This window comes from Oenanthe melanoleuca, chromosome 2 (assembly GCF_029582105.1).
Source record: "Oenanthe melanoleuca isolate GR-GAL-2019-014 chromosome 2, OMel1.0, whole genome shotgun sequence".
Taxonomy (NCBI): domain Eukaryota; kingdom Metazoa; phylum Chordata; class Aves; order Passeriformes; family Muscicapidae; genus Oenanthe; species Oenanthe melanoleuca.
Genome location: NC_079335.1, coordinates 50,837,891 through 50,858,300, shown reverse-complemented (window position 1 = coordinate 50,858,300; position 20,410 = coordinate 50,837,891). Strand labels below are relative to the sequence as shown.

The following is a 20,410-nucleotide window of genomic DNA, read 5'->3' as shown; positions in this document are numbered from 1 at the left end:
AATTGAGGGGCCCAGACTCGGATACGGCTCTCAAGTGCAGTCTCACCAATGCTATATATAGGGAGGAAATCACTGCCCTGGTCCTGCTGGCCGCGATGCCTGATAAAGGCCAGGATGCCGTTGGCCTTCTTGGCCACCCAGACGCACGCTGGCTCATGTTGAGCTGCTGTTGACCAGCATCCCCAGACCCCTTTCTACTAAGCACCTTTCAGCCAGTCTTCCCCCAGCCTTTAGCGCTGCAGGGGTTGGGGTGACAAGTGCAGGACCAGGCACTTGGTCTTGTTGAACCTCACATCATTGGTCTCGGCTCATCGATCCAGTCTGTCTTCCCCGCGCCGCGGCTCAGCCCTGTCCGGTCCCCACAAGCAGCGCGGGCTGGAGCGGAGCGGGGCGAGGCGGGGAGAAGGAGCACCCCCACTCCTCGCCTTCCTAACCACACAGACACAATTCGGGCTGGAGTGGAGCAGGGAGGAGCACCGCCGCTCCTCGCCTTCCCGAGCACGCACACACAAGTCGGGCGGGAACGGGAAGGGCGCCGCTAGCTCTGCGCTTTGGGGGAACTACAGCACCCAGCATGCTACGCGGCGGTAGCGGGGCCTGCCGGGAGTTGTAGTCTTGGGGGCACCAGCGGCCGCCCTTCCCTCGGGCCTCAGGGGCAGTGGCTTGACCGGCCTTTCCCTCTAAACTGGAGAAGGGAGAGCGAGCCTGGGTGGTGGGTCCCGGCGGCGCTGGTGGCTCTGACGCGGGTCATGCTGTTCATGGGTGAGGCAGTTCCCAGTTGCTGCCAGGTACGCTTCTTGGGACAGCTGTGGTCCAGTCCAAAGGGACCTGGGCACTGACCTGAATGGACCTGACCCTCTGTTCTTGAAAACAGCCAAAACCACTAAAGTAGAAAAATTGTCGCTACATTAAGCCTTAGGAATATTAACAGGGAATAAATGGGTCTATTTAGTCTAGAGAAGAGAAGACTGAAGGGGATTTCATTAATACATATAACTATCTCAAAGGATGGATGTCAAGAGGATGGTGCCAAATTTTTTCAATGATGCCCAGAGACAGGACAAGGAGCAGTGGCCATAATCTGAAACACAAGGAGTTCCATCTCAACATGAAGAAGAACTGTTTAATGTTAAGGGTCACCAAGCACTGGAACAGGGGAGTTAAGGAGTCTCCCTCTCTAGAGATACTCAAAACCCACCTGGATGCATTCCTGTGCCACCTGCTTCAGGTGACCCTGTTTTGGGAGAGGGTCTGGACCAGATGATCTCCAGACATTTCTTCCAGCTCTAACAATTCTGCAGTTCTGTGAAAAGTTGAGAGAGACTGAGGTCTTGCAGAACCTGAATGAAAAATAAGAGCCATTATTTATTAGTAGGCAGGAACATGATTTGTTTGCCGTCCTCCTTGCTAACACTTTTTGTCAGAGACAGTGTTGTCACAGTGGGCCTTTTCATTAGTACCATACTTTCAAGCAGATGGTGCATCCTGGGGTATTTGAATGCACCAGTAACAAACAAACAAACAAGAAAAAAACAGACAGTCAAATCCATCAAAACCTTCATGATTTCTGTGTCCTAAATTTGCTTCTGAAGAATTTGGCTGTAAGATATATATTTGTATTGATGCAAGGTTGGAGTACAGGTGATGGAAATTTAGTCAGAAGGACTAACACATTTTTTCTCTCTTGCAAAATCTGGTGTAGGTATGCTAAGAACATGTATAAGGACATAATAACCCATTTGAAAAATATGTCCTGATAATAAATACATTGAGAGGACTTTAATGGTTTGCATTCAAAATCAGCTCTTCATAGTAATACTTCCAGATCACATAATTTCTTTTGTGAATACCTCTAGTTGAGCCGAGCCATGAAGGAAGGACTGTGGGGCCATTGGACTGGGGAGATCCTCAGTAATTTAGGTTCTGCCTTCCACCCTTCATTTCAACTGTCTGCCCCTCCTCCAGGCCTGCCACCATCACTTCTGCCTACTTTTCTCCACACCACTCTTGCCAACACCAAAACCTACATGACTTTTAATACCATCACTGACTGAAGAAGAAACAAGTAAAAAGTGCTCTAGAAAAGCCCCAGAGCAGGTTTACCTGATTGGACTTGGCTTCTATAGGTGGAGTTACATGACCTATGTGTGAAAATCTCACTACAGCTCTGCAACTACTCTGGCTGCAGGTTTTTTCCAGACTTACTTTATGATGCACATAAAACAGCATCTTAAATTACATCTTTTATTTACAGTGTAATATTTAAGGTTGTTGTCTGGTGGTCTGCTGGGCTTTGTTAACAAAACCAATGTTCCACTCTGTTTATGCATTCTTACCCTTGGGATCTGGAAGATAAACTGGAAAACAGAGGTTTTTCTTCTATGTTAACATAGAAGAGGAATGTTAACTCTGTTATCTCCACTCTTTCTCTGTTTCTGTTCATGAATCAAGAAAAGATTAAGCCATAGTGCACACTCCTCAGAAACAGTAATTCAGCCTCCAGAATTACCTGCTCATGTACCAGAAGAACTGGGTCTCAGCTTGCAAAAAATCAAGACATAGGGAATGGCTGCAAATTGCTGAACGCCACAAAAGTTTCTGTCTTTTCTCCTTTTAATGAGGTTAAAAAATAGCAGTAAAGAGTACAAATGCAAAAGAAGCTTCTGCTATGCAGATTTAGAAGACAGAAGTATCTCTGTCTAATTCTTCTACACACCTCTTGTTTAAGAAAAACTGAGGAAAACCAGAAGTTTGGATCTCTCCTTAATATGGTAACCTTACAGTTTTCCCATGCAAACATCTTGTTAGCCATGGCTTTGCAGTCGATGGCACTGACATCAGGGGGTGTGCAGGGGTTGGGGGAAGACTGGGTTGATAGCTATCAACAGCATAGTGAGAGGCAGTGAATGAAGGACAGGGCACAGCCCCAAGCTGTGGGAGGATGTCACATCATCACCGAGGCTGCAAAGGACCCCAGTAAGGCCATAGTTCAATTTGCAACTCAAAGCTGTTTTTTTAATGTGGTCTTTGTTGTTGTTTGAAGACATTTGGAAGCTTAATAATGCATTGCTCTGTTTTATTGCATTTAGCATCATTTCTGATCTAATGCTTCTATTTCATCCAGACTGATGTAATTTTTGATATTAAAACAACACCTGTGCTGTTGATCAGCAATATCTGGCAACCTTCTCCAACATCTGATTTTTTCATTTCATCACCTCACAGCACAGCTCAGGAATGAAACCTTGGATCTCTTGCAGTCAATAAAACTCCTGTCACTGATTTGGGTGAGATAATAATATCATTTCAGAAGTGCCTTTAGTGTATTCATCACTGCTTGCAAAAGAACAATATTTGCTTAATCTGAGGTCAACATTTGTCCTGTGTATTTGTAGATCTTGATGTTTTTCACTCTGCAAATTGCGTATTGTTGTTATATCTCAGTTTCAAGATAATTTGATATCTTTCAAAACTGTTTGCTATTAAATATTAAATAAGCACTCTCTGTACCTGAGAAGTAATAGAATAGATTCCATTTCTTAATAGCTTTTTCCACTGTTTATTATGCAGGTTGTTTGGTCAGTCCCACCAATTCTGAACTTGAAAATGCCTTGCAATAAAACAATATCCAACCTTCTTTGCCAGTTCTGGTGTTAGACTGTCAGAAAGAGTAACCAAGTGTTGCATTACTTTTTGTGTTAATGGGAAAATTCTGGGTCTCACTCAGTGAAGTATCTCATGCATCCTGCATTGCTAAGTCAGTGAATGTTGCAAAATGCAAAGGTATAAAGCTAAGAATATGTTCCAATTTCTCTTTAAGGAGGTACCTGGCTTTTTGGTGCTGCTGTTTTTCTTCTGAAATACAAAACTGTTCTTACAGCAGTCTCTAGTCATCATTCACTTGGCTGCTAGAGGTCCATATATCATTTTAGGCCCACTTGTTATATTGTAAATCAGAGGTTAAGTCACAGTCCATGCTATTATTGAAGATTTATGGCACTATTCAAATGTTGCCACAGTATGGAAAAGTAGATCTTAGTTGAGTATCTTCAACTTGGTACAACTACAGTGTATTTCTTTACTCCAGAAAATTACTATAAAAACACACAATACTTGTTGAATATTCATGCAGAAAGAAGCCAATAACACATAATGGCATTCTTATAAATAGCTGTAGCACAAAATTTAATGTGCTTTTCATATTCTGGACCCCAGTCTGTTCTACTGAACACAAAATTGCCCTGGACCATTAACTTCTGTAAGAGTAAGACAAAAGTGTTGTCTTGTCTTTGTGGTTTAAAGTACAATTTAAAGAACTGAAGGATTCCTCGAACAATTTCAAATGTGCTAAAAACCATTAGTCCTTTGATAAAGGAAAAAGTTATTAAGGAAGTGGAGTTTTGAATACTGTTTCAATAATTGATTCTTACATTCATACTCATTCATGAGAGATATAATGAGACAATTCAATATACAAAATACCAACTCTCTGTGTTGACTGTTTTTTGCTGTTGATGCATATCTAAAAATCAATGAAGACTTTCCTAAAAAGTATCCAAAAACCAAAATTGTAGCTAAGTATATAAACATCAGTACATAGCTGAAACTTGCTTCCAGAAGAGAAGTCTTAAAGCCTCCTGAAAGACTCTTAAAAGACTCAAATGAGTCTTACCTGAGAAGTAATTCTGCAGAACCAGCATGATAGTGCCCTATGGTCATCACACACATCTTTCTCAAACTGATATTCTTGCAAACAATATCATGGTCTTTCTGAATTTCAGCTTGAAGAACACATCTGGCAACTAGGATTCAATTTCCCCTCTCACTTGCTCTATGGCAGCTCTGCATTGCTAGTTCTCCCCTCAGCATTTCCCCAGCCGTCTCAGGAAGCCCTCAAATTATATTTTTGAATTATGCCCAGTTTCAGTTCTAATGAGTCAAATGTGAGCAAATCATGTCATATCAACATGTGAAAGAAGCACTGGGCAGAAACTGTGCCTGACACATGAACTGCTTCCATTCTACAAAGCAAAGATACAACCTGTGCTGAAGGGATTTGTCTGGTTTTGGGCACTATCTCTGAGAAAATATGTGGGATAAGTGAAAGGAGTCCAGAAGAAAGAACCTGTATTGACTAAGATCCAGAAAACAGATGGATTAAAATATAAGAACAGATTGAAATGTCAAGGTTGTTTAGCCTAAGGAAGAAAAGATGGTCTCACTTGTTCAGTAATAGTCTTCAAATATATTCAAAGCTATTGTACAGAGAATAAAAAATAGTCTTCTCTCATTTACTTTGAATAAAACAGGAAGTAATGGGTGTAGATCAGAGCAAGAATTGATTTAGAGCGGGTATTAAGATCTTTTTAAGAGTAATAATAATTAACAAAAAAGATTGCCTGGAAGTACAATCCATGGTGTCCCAGTCACTGACCTTCGAGAACAGGTTAGACATCTGTTGGGAGATGTAAATTTAGCTGATCTTGCCTTGAGATGTGACCTCTGAAGTCCTTTCCAGCCCTATAAGTCTATCATTGCACGAATTCCAGCATACTCAAATATTAAACTGATCATCTGCAGTGGAAATATCCACTTCCCAAAGTCTGGGCTACAGCCCATTAAAATCAGGGGGAATTTTCCAAGTGATTTTAATAAGCATTGGATCAGGCCCTAATTGAGTGTGTAATTTGGAGCTGCACATGGAATTTGGTCCACAATTTTGTTAATGGTATTTGCAAATGGGAAGAATGCAACTCCTTTTCCCTGGGCACATTAGTTTGCAATGGTTTTACAAGAGAAAGTAAACACACTCTGAATGTGCAGTGCTAGATTTTTCTTACAAAATTGAGTGGAATTGACTGAAGGCAGACACAAGGAGAAGATCTCTTGGGGGGAATTAGCAACTTTTCTCAAGGAAGAGCATTTTAGACAGCTATTTTTCACATCAATTAGGCAGGGCCAGACAGAGGGAGACAGCTGAAACTATGTTAACAACACTTTAAAAATAAATAGGTATCATGAACATGAGAATGAAATGTTTGTCTCTAACAAAAGATCAGATTAGCTGAGAGCCTGAAAATGAACAGAGCAAAAGAAGGGGAGACATTAAAGCTGTCAGTGGATTCAATCACTCATCAGTGTAGTGACTGATGAGGAAATATCCATTTTCCCATAGTCTGTTACCAAATGACATAAGGATTTTTCCCCACTCTGAATGATCAGTTAAATCACAAGCACTTTTGCCTGCTAAAGGTCTGCCTCTGCAGTTGTGCTATGCAATTGAGAGGAATACTGGATAAATGAAATTCTACATAAAGTTAAATGCTTTTGTTTTTGTTTTGTTGTTTTGTTTGTTTGTTTTGTTTTTCTTTTTGTTTGGTTTTTTTTTTTGTTTTGGTTTTGGTTTTGTTTTTGTGGGCATCTCTTGGTAATTCTTTCACTGTTACCCTTGTCTTGTGGCAGGAAACAGACAAGGGCTACTAATGCTTCTTTAACTGATGCAGGAAGCCCCTACTAATGTGGGGCTAATACACACATGAAAACTCTTTGCTTTTGACTAATTTATTATGTCTAGGAATAAAGACACAAGGTTTCTAAAATCATCTCACCACTCTGGGTTGTTTGTTGCAGATGTATTCTGTGTCTGCACAGAATGGTTGAATACTCTACTTGAGAGATTATTTATGAAATAAATAAGAAAAAAAATAGTCTGCATATTATTATGGATGGAGTCTTTGACTGCCAAATACTGAATTATTTATTGCTTAATTGTACAAATGATATCCATGAGGACCTGTTAGATTTCAATATACAATTAATATACTGCACAAAAACAGGGCTGTGTCTTTCAGACTTTGTTCTGCTATTTTGCTGGGTCACCTTAAAAGAGGTATGAATACCAAGCAGAGCCCAAGCAGGAATACCTGACAGAATTTTGGAAGTTGCAAGGGCTAAAAAGGCCTGCAGAAAGCCCCATGTAGTAAACAATGCTCTGATCTGGATTAGCTCATGTTGGGCCTTTCCACTTCTTCACCCATGTGCACTCACCAGCCAGCAACCTGTCATGTTTTTCTGATGCTCCCCTTCCCTGTGAGCAACCCAGTCTCTTCTATCCTTCAGCAGAGTTCTACCTATGCTATGGACACTGCAACCATGTGCAGGGTTTTTCACCTACAACTGTGAATATCTGCCATTTTCCTCCTCTAACACCAGCATCTCCAACACTGAGCAAGGAAGATTAGAAGACTGTACCCATTCACCTGCTACTTTGGTACCTGTTGCAGACAAAAACATAAATAGACTTTCACTGTTAAATTCATAAAGTTAAATGCTTGTAAATATTTGGCGAGCATGCCTTTAATACAGACTTTAACTGTGCTATCTCTATTTTAATGCCACAGGTCTCCTGTCTTCAGTTCTGCTCTTCAGTGGAAAACAAATTACAGTGAGAGAGACTCTTCTGCTCCCAGTCCACCACTTCAAAACTAATTGTTTTCTTTTGCAGGTTTTTTCCCCTTTCCTTCTTTCCTAATTCACATTGTTCCTGCCTCTGTGTTCCCACTAGCTTGTAGCCAGGCCAGCAAACTTCCCCTACTTTCCTCTTCAAAGGAGGGCAGTGGTTTTCCCCTCCTTTTTGCATAGTATGAGAAAAAGAAATTTCATAGAAATTAGTAGCAATCCAATAGTAAAAGAGAGTTAGCCACTCAAATCTAGAATGTGATTTTTTCTATACCATGCCATTCCCTGCATTTTTTCTTTCCGTGAGTAAGAAAAATAGTAGAAATGAGGAAAATGGGAACCTTCAGTGAATCAGAGAGTAGTTTCTATTCATTAATCACTCTCTCTCTCTGGGTCAGCACCAAAAGCTTCAGAGGACTCCACATTTGAAGACAGCAGTTAGTGTATCTTCCACATTGAAATTCATCCTATTTTAAAATAGTGGCTTAATGCTTAAGATCTGAAGCACCATCTTCAATACTTTTATGTAATTTTGTTCTCTTCATTCTTTCCTTTCCAGCAATTCTGGTGTAATTTGTGAAGTTATCAGCAGAGTTTATGTTTTCTTCCAGATCATTGATAAAGATATTGAGCTGTATTAGCTCCTTTGAAGCTGTTAAATAACCCATTAGAAGAGAGTAGAAACATGCTGATGTAGCTGCTAATTGGTTCCCAGAGCATTTGATATAGGTAAATTGATTTTGTATAGTACTGCATTTTTTTAGCATATTGTCATGCAGGGCTACATCAAATGACTTAAAGTAATCCATGTGTATTAACTCAATACATCTATCTTAAGCAATTGCATTTTAGTCTCATCTTGTTGCTTGAATGCATCTATTTTCCACACAAAAAATATATTTATTAACATTGCATAAGATACTACCTATGAATTAATTTCTATTTATTTCTTTCTTTATAATCTGTTTTCATTAGTATTCTGCCCAGGGTCTATATAATGCTTATAATCATCCAAAACTCCTTGCACTTCTTTACAGTGTGCCACGTTCACTTTTTACCAGTTATCTGAAATCTCCCTTGTGCACCAACAATATTATTTCAGAATGAAGATGAATGGCTCCAACAGTATTTCCACATTTTTTTTGTCATACTCTTTGGGAGCATTGAAGCCTGAAAATTTAAATCTGTTTTGTTTTCACTGATGAACATTCTCTCACACATAACAAGAGAATGAAAAAAAATATACCACTTCATTATGATAACAGGAAAAAAATCCAACTTTTCAAAGTAGCTTAGTAAAAACTGTGCTTTGTTATCAAAAAACTAGTCCCTGTATGAATTCATATCAAAGGTAAAAAAGGAATCATTGCATTTTACTTTTGTTGGCTATTCAGGGACTATATAATTGTGACAGAGAGAGCTGAGCTAGATTTTAGACTAAGCATCAGTAACAAAACTTTTAACCAAGTCAGAATATTGGATGTTCAATCTTAGGGGTGGCTAAGCCCTAATAAGATTACTCTTTAGGCCATTTTCATATTCTATCAAGTTCACTCTCTGAGACACCAATGCAAGATTGAAAACCTCATTTCACTTTTCAGTAAATATAAAGGGAAAAAACAGTAAAGAAATATCGTACATGATGTCAGTGGAATACACTAGCTTTCCCAAATACATGAAGTTTTTAAGGAATCTAATTCTCAGATTTAAAGTGTGACTTAGTAAAAATGTAATGATAGAAGTCCTTGCTTTGCTCTCCATCAAAGTTATCCAGAGCAATCCTCCTGAGATTTGCTGAAGATTGCACTCCAGGCTTGGAAACCCAACTCAGAATGTGAAAATGGCATAAAGAGTAATCTTATTGGCTTAACCCTCACTAAGATTGAACATCCAATATTATAACTTGGTTAAGTGTTTTGTTACTGATGCACAGTCTCCATAGACCTTCTCTGAGTATAAAAGATCCAAGCAAATGACAACTGTGACATTATAGTAATGGTTATGTTTAAAATGGTGACAACTACAAAATTTGACAGAGTTTTTCAGTCTCCTCATCACAGAGTTTCTATGATATGGTTGTGTATAAAATCAGATGGCCTAGCTTGAAACACAGCCTCCTTACATTTCAAGAATGTTCTGAAGACACCAGTAGAAAATCACAAGTTCCTGAACTCTGATTTCCTGCCTCTGGCTGCCTGGCTTGAAATATAGATTGGACCTATCTAACTTGTTATGTCTTGCAGGCCCCACTAAATGGAAGGAAAATTTCCAAAGCTGGTTGAAAATGGTGAGGGATCATGTCTTTCCTTGAACTTCTTGAGAATTGAGGACTTCTCATGGGAATCCTGGCACCATTTCACCAGGAAAGCTAGCAGTCTTCGAAAGCAGACCTGTCAGAGGGCTGCCTCAATAACTTCAGGCTCTCCTGCACAACCAGAGACCTTGGCTGAGTCATTTTCCAGAGAGTTAAGTAACCACTTTCTTAGAGCTTTGGAACCTGTGGCTCCCAGACATCCTTACCTCGCTGTCATGGATGTGATGAGAAACAGGCTTCTCGGATGGCAGCTCTCTTTCTAATCTAGTAGTTGCTTCAGGCCCTGTAATTTTTTCAGCTGTGTCTATCACACAGAGGAGGGTGCAATTTTTTGCCATGGTGTGCATCCTTCCCTGGTGTGTGAGTCACAGTGAGATAAGGTGAAGTGTCTGAAAGACATGCCCGCTGACAGTGAAGACTTGATGACTCAAGCCTTGCAGATTTTCTAAGGCATCAATTTCCTCCTGAGAGATTTAAAATAAAAATCCCTCCACTTTACCTTTCAGTGATGGATGCTGTGTTATTGTAAAGCCTTTATACTGCCAGCAGCAACTACTTAAGTACATACTACATGCTGTAGTTAAATCAGTCAATATAAATCTACTTGGATATGTTTATCACCACCCCATCCTTTCTTCTTTAGTCTTCTCTGGAACAATTTGTGCAAAATCACCCATCATTTCAAGACATCATTCAGCATCAAGTGTCATGAAAAGCTAAACCATGCAGGCAGGGTGGCTACATAAATGCACTGGGATGTGTTAGCCAAAGCCCTTTGTCCAGAGTTCCAACTCAGTGACTGGTGCGCCATGGTCTGCATGAATGGGTATCATCTTTTACCCCATGGACTTTGTACTTGGTAGATTCAGGCATACCCACAGGTAAAGATATGGTATCATTTTTTAATAGGTGGAGCATAGGCACCTGATGTACTCTAATCTTGTGTTTGATTATGCTTATTTATTAGCTAGGGTTCTTAAGTAACAATGTGTTAAGGTGGCATGGCTGTGCCATGAAATGAGTGTATATGCACTCTGACCATTTACAACGTGATATTCTTTTTACCCCATATCTAGATTTTGTACTTCAGAAATAGCTTTTGTTTCTGATCACCTCACAGGGCTTGTGACCCACCATGAAGAGCACCAGGGCCGGACATCTTCATGTTGTTTGTCCCTTCTTGTCAGTTCTAAACATTTTCCCTCTAAATATTTTCCCTCTTCAGAATTTTGTAATCAACAAGATATTCTGTCTTCATTCTTATTCCAAGAAATCTATTTCTCCTCCAGAAATTTCACCAACTAAAACATTGCAGGAAAAAAAACCCTGGTTAAAAACTTCTATATATAAAAGTTTGTTTCCTTTTCTGGTATCTCTATCATAAGAAAACAAGTTAATCTGTTGAAACCTTTTCTTACATCAATACGAGTTCATATTTCCAGCATATCTGAAGACTTTTGTCCCTTCTTACTGAGATTATGGGAAGAACCATTCTGGTGTCAAAGGCTGTAGTGTAGGAGGGCAGCTGGTTGGGTGCCAGCAGGCAGTTCAGGTTGCCACCTTTAAAGTAAATTTTCCTTGAGAATCAGGAATGACTTACAGAGTGTGGCAAAACTCATAGGACAAACAGTATCTCTAAAGGAAATACTGCCAGGAAAACTATTTAATTCTCATTTGTGTTTCTAACTGTCTCAAGAAATAGCACTGAAAAGCTACATCTTTATTTTGAATGTCCTTCTTTCTGAGGGCTCTTATTAGATTACTTCTACACATTTGATTCTTTTTTTGGTAAATATCTATGGTGCAAAATTGTCCCATGTGATGAGTGATGAACACACAAAAGAACTTGGATATTTGGTAGTGATTCTATAGGTTTGGTGATGACGTGGGTTTTTTTGCAGGGCTTGAATACAGAAATGCATTGTGTTATCCAGGCTGAATCCATTGCTCTTTCTTGCTAAACCCAAGAACTCCCAACAAATATTTGTCAGTAAAGCTTCTCATGTTCTTGAAGATGACAGGTAAGAGGATATTTTTTATCAGGTGATTAACCTACATTTCAACCCTAATAAGCAAGTGAAAAGAAACTGTTGCTATCCTCCTAACAATTTTTATTTATTTTTAGTCAATAACAACAATGCTATCGCTTGCCCCCAAGTCATGTTATATTGACCAAGAGGAAGGAATGTGATGTTCATTTTCCTCAAGGGCATCTCTCAGACATGTAAGCTGACTTTCTTATTGATTGGTTCTTGTCAATATGTAATCTGAAGTGTAGGGATCATTTCTGTTTTAGTCTCTAACAGATCATTTCCCCAGGGTACTCTACTTGATGTAGGGGAGTAGGGATTTAGTTTTTAGGTATTCATCTTCTTATTTAAACATGTATTTTACTGCTGTGGAGGGAGCAGGAGTGGCACTGACTAAGTAAAGAAATGTGAATTAAATGGACTTTAGGGGAAAGGCATTTTTGTTTTTTAAAATTCTGTAAAATTCTGTAGCAAACAGAACAGTTGAGTGTTTCATCATAAATACGGTATGTCTCAAAAAACTTTTGAGAGATGATGAGAGAGAGAAAGCTCAGGTTCTCCAGGAGTTTTTGAGAAAACAAGGTCAGTACTTTTCAAAGAAAGCTTTTTTTTTTTTAAGTCTTTAAGGCAGTCTCAGGGATAAAAAAATGAGTAATTTAATAGCCAGAAAAAAGAAATCCTTCCCAAGCTTCTAAATGTTTAATACCTAACCAATAGGTTAATACCTAACTAACAGGAGCTTCAAAATTCTTATCTCCACACTAAATAATGATATCTTATTAAAAACTTATTAATTGATGTGATACTAAACGCAAGTTTGTACAGGTCTCCTACACTTCAAGTTCTGTCAGTGTACTATCTTCAAGTTTTCACAACATATCTATGTTACAAAACAATTCCAGTAACACTTCTACAGCTATGTCTGTAAAACAAAATTATTATGAATGAGTATCAAGAGCCTGTCTTCCTATTTGAACAAAATATACAGCAATGGTAGGTGATAAGGTAAACTAATCTGCATCAAGACCCACTTGGTAGTATCAGAAATACAGGTACTTTACAATAAGGACTCTTCTTAATTGAAACACAAGAAACCCATCTGAAACAGATCTGAAAAAAGCTATATTATGCCACATTATGCTATTACTCATTCTTTCTCATCTTTAACCTGCTAAATGTGACTAACTATTGATCTTATAGTTTTTAGTGAAAAGTCTTATTTCTGGACAGTGAGAGGGAATTTATATCAAGAAATGACTTTATCCCTGGTTCAGCCTGCAAAAAACAGTAGATTAAAAGAGGACCTCAGAGATGGCCAAGAACCCCCTTACACAATGAAGACATCTATCCTATCATTAATGTCAAGTCCGTAGGGAGTAACCAGCACCAATTAACAAAAGCATTTGTACAACACCTTTAGCTAGTCTATCCTCCTATGAGTGTTTTAACACTTTTAAAGAAAATTATTCTGTAGCCTTGTATAAAACAATACCGAGAGGGGATAAAAAATAATAATCCTGCATCTTACTCTTTTCCTTTCAGGAAAGGGAGGCAAAACCTGGTAGTGGCCTAAACAGTTTGCAGATTAGGTGAGGGGGTGGAGGTATGAAATAGCTACACAGACTATTTCATCAGCCTTGCTGTCCTCATTTCAGTGCAGCGCTCAGGAGATCACAGCAGGGTGTCCTATGATGCTCTTTGCAGAGAATGAAGCTGCAGTGAAGATTTTGAAGGCTGAAATGTCAAACACTTTTCCTTAAGTACCTCAAGACACAACCTTCAGTCTTCAAAAGGAAAGCAGAGATTTATTTTCCAGCCAGTTGTATAGCTCCCCTCTCATTGCTAAATGCAACTCCAACCTAACCTAGAGCACCACAAGCACATGCTTCCAAGCCATGTAAAACATCCTGCTGACAACACAAGGACTGATCCATTCAGGGGCACAACTCTCTTCAAACACCTAGGGGCAAAACAGCATTCACTTCAGATTTTCCAATACATGGATAAAGGTAAAGGGGCTTAGGCTTTCCATGAATTAGGTACATCACCCTTTAGTTTACAGTTATGTACCTGGGATTCTTCTTGTTTATGCACAGCTGGAGGTAAGATACATAATTTTTTCAAGATAATTGTAATTGCTTTAAAGCAGGGAACAGATCCTGCTGTGTATCTTCCAGCAGTAACTAAACTCACAGGAAAGTGGTGTTCTGTGCTGTTATTTGAGTTACACTGTTTATTGTGTACTACTGTGCATTGAATTTATCATGGTGGTCAGAAAAGTCTTAGTCCAAACACCTGTTTTTCCTTAAAAAACCCAGCTCTTCATTCATAGTCCTCATAGTTGTTGTAACAACTGTGAGAACATGAACCAAACAGTGTAAAAAAGTGCTGGTGTAGTTAAACACCTCTTGAAACAATAGCACCCAAGGGGAATGAAATACTGCATATTTCTTAAGAGAGAGTTAATCTTAACTCCTAGACACAAGTCTGACAGAGGGACATAAAGTAGGGCTAAAAAATAAATGTACACCAAAATAAAAGCATGCAAAAGATGAAGTGTCTTATGAGCCATACAAGTCATTGCTGCTATTCAATGCAAGTGGTAAGTGGAAGCTCACTTTCTACTGACAGCTACTGTTCTAAATTCCTTAGCAGATGTTGGACACTCAGGTCCCTCTCTTCCAATGGATAAATCAAATAACTTAGCAAAAGGATTTTCAGATTTTCTTTTTCTGGTTTTTGGAAGTTCACCTCAACTGCAGGATCCCCCAGGAATGCATTCATTTTCTGCTCAAAGGCCAGCCACATACATCTCAAGCAGCATTTAAATCCCAGGCAAGTAATCCACAGACTGTAGACAGCCCTTTTTCAAGAGCAAAGGATGTGCAAAATGGGAGCTGTTTTGTTTTGCCTTATTGAAACCAGAGATATCCCCAATTCAGAGGCATTTAAAACATTTATTAGTGTTAGTCATTGTAGGTTAAATAAAACACAAAAACTACATTTTAGAGGAAAAAATATTATTAGGTATGATACAATTAATATGTAAAACAGAAGGTAAAGTATTAACAGATTGCAGCATCCCATACATGAAGCGAGTGGGTCCAGCCCAATCAAAGCCCTTATAAAAACAAAACAGAGGAAGATTACCTAGCAGGTGATTCTAAACTGGCAATTTATCACTGACTCTGGTTTAAATAATTAAGGGTAGGTTAGTAAAATATATCACTGTAGTGAAACAGTCTGATGGCAGCCAGAATGCTCACGTAACATGTCACCTATCTAGTCATGCTTATTCCCATGTGCCATGAAGGATTAGTGAAGACATGGGATGACAAATAAGGTTTTTAGGTATTGATACAGACTCATGTTACATTGCAGCACTTTATATAGACATGTTGTACTAAGAGCAAAAACAATAAGTTTTTTCTTTTGAGGGCCACTATTACTTCTAAGTTCCAATTCCTGAATAATAATGGCCCTTTTTAGATTTCTCAGTCTGCAAGACATTTTCTAGAATATGCCATTTTCATGCACAAGAATGGCAAGTCAAAAATTGTACCTATACATATCTCTATTTTCTTGCTACCTTTGATCCACAACTTTAAGTTCATACAGGTGAAATGATCATTAACAGAAACATGTACTTACAGAATACATGTAGTATATGAGAACCAGACATAGTGAAAAAACACTACATGTCAGCAGAACAATATAAAATTTTACTTATATACACACATATATGCAGAGCATATACAAAAACTAGTTCCTTCAGAATTTTTTTAAACTAGTTCACGTCAAGCCAGAAAAGCAAGTCACCCTCAACTGGACAGTCACAGTCTTGAGTCACAGTGCAAACAAGCTCCACCAAATATCCTTGGCACTACAGCCTGTGCCTCAGTCCTGCTGCCAGCTCTCTTGAAAAAAACAGTCTTGGACAAACCCAGCACCAGCTGGCTAACCAAGAACTGCAGCATTGATATTATTACTATTATTATTATTATTATTATTATTAGAGAAGATCAGTTACACAGTCAGGTGCTCCAGTACAGTAATTTAGCTTTTCACCAGCCATTAACTACTAAGAGGAATTCCAGTTGTGGGTGAAACTTAAAACTCTGAGAGTGGGTGTTTTTCTGTCATTTTTGTGGCTGTTTATGAAGGGTGATGGTACTTTCCAAGAAACACAGGCAACCAATGGAAGCAGAAATCATTCATTTTACATTTTAAAATCACAATTTTTATAACCAACAATTGCTCCATTTGAAGAGGCACATTAAAGTTGCACCTTGGCTTTGACAAACAGCAGAGGCAACAACATTGTCAAAGGTGATCCCTGTGTTCAGAGAAAATGCAAGTTGCTCTGCACACCTCACTGGCCTGTTATTTTTCTTCTGCCTTTCGACTTCCCTACTGAAGCTCCCAGTAAACCAAATCTCAAGAACTTAGACAATCAGAATCCTTATTAATTTAAATATTTTCTAAAAATCTAAAAGCAGAATAAAGTGATTTAGATTTGCACCACCGAAAACAAAACCTATTTAGTCACCTTTCAAATTTTAAAATCTGTCAGAGATCCATTGTAAAAACTTCCAATTTAAAACAATTTTAACATATAACTCATAAACTTGTTCTGATTCACATACTGCTCAAAGCCAGTTATGAGAGCTGGTTGTTCAGGACAATATCCCACAAAGATCAGCATCAATTGCCAGTTCTAACATAAATTAGAGTATACAAGGTACTCACAAAATTGTCTTACAAAGCTTTCAGTTACAATTTAGTAAGTTTAGAGATGCCATGTTAAAAAAAAGGTAACAATTATTTATAAAAGCTTAAAAATCAATTATGGATAACTGCTATATGTGAACTAAAGTTTATGGCACCTCTAAAAACATGGGTTCGATCTCACCTTGTTGTCTGAGTAACTGGTCTAGTCCCTTACTGGGTTTTGCCTAGGAGGAATCAGATCTCTTCCAGCATTGGGCCATAGACCCTCTAAAGTGTACAAACCTGTAATGTTGGTAAGTTTGATATTTTCTTAGCACTGAAGGCCATGTTAAGCTTTTCCCTCCCCAGCCAAGTGAAAGAGCCAGGCATCCCTGGCAGACCTGCTTGTACCAGGATGGAATTAAATGTTCCCTAAAAGAGCCTGTCTCCCTCACCAGCTATCAACAATGATTACTGAATCTTCACTTAAATAACCCTAGACTATCAGTAAAATAGTTCCTGCAATGAGTCAGAGACATGCATTGTATATCAGCACAGCTGAAAACTGAAAGTTTACCCGAAATTTCCAAAGCTGTATTTTCTAGAATGAGTGTTCCCAAAGGAAGCTAAAATATAGGAGAAATTAATTATATGTGAAAAAACAATGCAGCATAGGTTCTTAGATAAAATCCAGATATTTCCTACCTATACTACTCCAAGCCCTCTGGAGACAAAATGTTCCTGTTGATTTTATCTGGCTCTGTTTCAAACCCTAACAATTAGTGACATTTTATCTAAGCAATCTCATAACCAGCCAATAAGGTCTGGTTTTCTATGTATCAACACGGAAGCAACGCTCAGGGCTGCCTGCTCATGATTTATTGTGGAAAGTTATTTTTCCCTTTTGTTTGCTTTTCATAAGCCCTCCTGAAAATGTGCAGTGGTGATAATTTTCCTCATAAGAGAACAAATTAATATTGTGGAATTCAGGCTGGGCTCTGGTTTTGAACACAGCATTTCTTACTCTAATTCCCACTTCAAATGAAATTGATGAAGAAGATAAATCTGGATTTTATCATCTCAGTCACACACATTTACAAAAGATGGAAGTGGAAAACACATACAGTTTTACATTATTTCTAGTTCATAACCCTCTGTAGGAATTTTTTCCTCCACTGCATTTCCAAGTGCATCACGCTTCAAAGATACCACCCAGAGTGTCTTCAAACCACATCCCCACACAATTGAGAAAACTACTCCACAAATTCAGGGAATTACATCTGTAAGCAAGCATTCATATTTGTTTTTTTAGATTCCAGCCTCTAATCCCAAATTATATTGTGCTCTCTTGTGCAGTTTTTTGCACAGAAATATTGTTCTTTGAACTCAAAGACCTCTTGGAACACAGCAGTGAGACCATGAGGAGTGGGGCATCCTCTTTTAGAAACCAAGCAATACACAACTTCGACCACAGACAGCTTTGGTCTGGGGCAAAGATTTGTAGGAACCCTGGTAAACAGTGGAGATTAAGCCTGTATTATGCTCTTTTTACATCTTCAGCAATTCTTGAAACCCACACCCTGCACAAGGAATCATTCCAGTCTACACAGTGGCTGCATTTTCACTTCTTTCTGGAGCACAGAAACCGTACAGGGTCCGGCAGTTTCCTTCATGACAACTCCTTCTTCCACATACACAGCACTTCCTGACACAGATTTTGACTTCCAGTCCATAAAAACTGCATTCACTCATCCTTTGGATCCACTTTTTTCTTCAGTTAGCAAATTCAGTCCACTTCCTGCTGATGTTTGCTGAAAGTAGGAGATGAAGCTGCAGATTTTGAAAAATCGTGAAGCAGAGTCCAGATAAAAAGATGGCAGAGAAACTGTAAGCTAAATTCAGGTTTTATGGGTTTTTTTTCACCCTATTATTACAGAGAAAACTCTAAAAACATGCCAAGTCCACTTTGCAAATGTAAGAAGGTAAGTTTTTGCGGCAAACCTAAATTTTATACATAAACTGATCTTTTTATTAAAAAAAAAAACCAGTCACTGGTTTAAACAGAGAATTGGAGTACTTTGACATTGTAATTTTGACAGGATATTAGAGAGGATTTTCCAACTGGGTTTTGCAAAATCCCTTTGAAGTAAAGCCTTCTGCTTCTGGTCCTTGCATTATTGCTCATGGGAAGTATTGAAATTACTGCTTTCAAGATAAGGAGCCACGTCACTGAGATCACAAAGTCCTTTCTCAGTGAAAAAAAAAGCAAATGGTGCTGTTTTTCAAGTAAATCTAAAAAGATCAAGTTGGGTCAGCAGCACCGCCTACCCGTCTGTGAAGTCTGCCTTCCAAGTTTGATTGCTCCATTGTTACTGTTTTCATGAGGATCTAACGGTGGAATTTGCTGACCTGAAACACATGAGGAGACGTGAATTCAATTTTTCTGATGTAAGAACAACACCCATGCAGGTAACAGAAGAATCTAGGTTGCATAAGAATTACATCTGTGAAACTTTACAAGAAAATAACGGTACCTTGAATATTTTTCCTTGTATCCCGTTCATGAAAAAGGACTTTCATATTAAAAAAAATATGAAATATGGCTATTGAGAAGGCATAAAGTACACTGAAATATTATCCATGTATTTTTTAAAACCAGTTATCTTACTGAGCTCCTTGCAGCTTAGAAAGATAAAATTCTCATCTCTCTCTTAATTCCACCTAAATATGAATGGTGCAAGTTTAATGAGATTGTGCCTGTCCTAAATCTGCATGGCATTTAGTCCTAACACACTGGAGTTTTACTAAGCAGTGTAAGTAAACACATGATGCCTATACTTGACAAAGAGAAACACATCTGCTCTTTCCATTGAATCTCTGCCTCTTTTTAGGGGTTACCCACGTCCTTCCAGTTGACAATTTTGATTATTTAACATCAGCATCACTCCCTCCCCCACAAACTCTCCTGATTTTTTAATCATCTTATGGAGTAATTATTTAGAGTGTCTGAAAGAATTTCAGACATTACAGGAGAGCCAGAGATCTCTCCTGGGGCAGAAGGGCTCTGCTCCAACTCTCTCCCCTGTGTGCCCTTTTAGTACTGCTGCATCTTTTGTCTAACTGGCTTCCTATTAGTGGACAACGTACAATGTGCTTAATAATAAGAATAATAAATGGAAAAAAATTTTCTCCTATGTCAAATCCATCCTTTGTCTCTCTGGTGTGCACCTGGCTTTTGCATTAAACCCTTGTGTGAGCTCTCCATCAGTATGTTGTGATTTTACAATCATGGCAATGTACTTTCCCATTACTTTGTGGATTTCCTAAATTTTTTTTCTGAAGCTGAATCCATTTTTATGGATTATTCCTGGGTTTACCATTACTCATGTTAAATAACATGAGTTAAAATACTTAACATTTGTTTCTTATATACCACTTTCAGAGAACAGAGAGTTCCTGTAAACAGCTCATCATAATCCAGGTGGATTTTACAGTTTAGATTTCCCCATCCTTTGCTTCAGTTATCCAGAGCTTTCTCTTACCAAATGTTCTATGAATTATGTACCTATGTTGAAGCCTGAGTCCTACAAGTTATCTGGGGGAGTGGTTGTGGGTGGATGAATTAAAAGCCATCAGGTAAAATCCAATCCCAATGAAATCAAACAGAAAAATTTCATCTGTAAAACTTGTCCTTAAATTACCTTTAGCCAAGATTCAAATTTTCTCTTATTCAGTTAGTTCTGCACAGGTATTACAAGAAAAGTGTGACTTTTAAATCAGATAATCTTGTGTGTCTGTACAACTGAATAAGAAAGGGAAATATCCTCACGTTACTAAGGTAAAGATACTGTATCAGGTCCAACAGAGTGAAAAATGTGTATCTTGAGGGCCAAAGCAT

At 38.5% G+C, this 20,410-nt stretch overlaps 1 protein-coding gene and 1 long non-coding RNA gene across 2 annotated transcripts in view; both read right to left on the bottom strand.

Moving 5' to 3' along the window:
* Nucleotides 1-982: 982 nt before the first annotated feature.
* On the bottom strand, nucleotides 983-11,195 carry LOC130249028 (uncharacterized). Its single transcript, XR_008839724.1, has 3 exons — nucleotides 9,979-11,195; nucleotides 1,199-1,340; nucleotides 983-1,081 (listed from the first exon to the last, which is right to left on the bottom strand). It is a non-coding gene; the product is annotated as an uncharacterized LOC130249028 (long non-coding RNA).
* A 3,544-nt stretch (nucleotides 11,196-14,739) lies between these two features.
* RAB31 (RAB31, member RAS oncogene family) overlaps nucleotides 14,740-20,410 on the bottom strand; it is a 60,316-nt gene continuing 54,645 nt past the window's right edge. Inside the window, exon 7 of the mRNA XM_056483340.1 lies at nucleotides 14,740-18,921. Coding sequence (XP_056339315.1) covers nucleotides 18,824-18,921 — 98 coding nt within the window. The 3' untranslated portion in view covers nucleotides 14,740-18,823. The remainder of the gene's footprint in view (nucleotides 18,922-20,410) is intronic.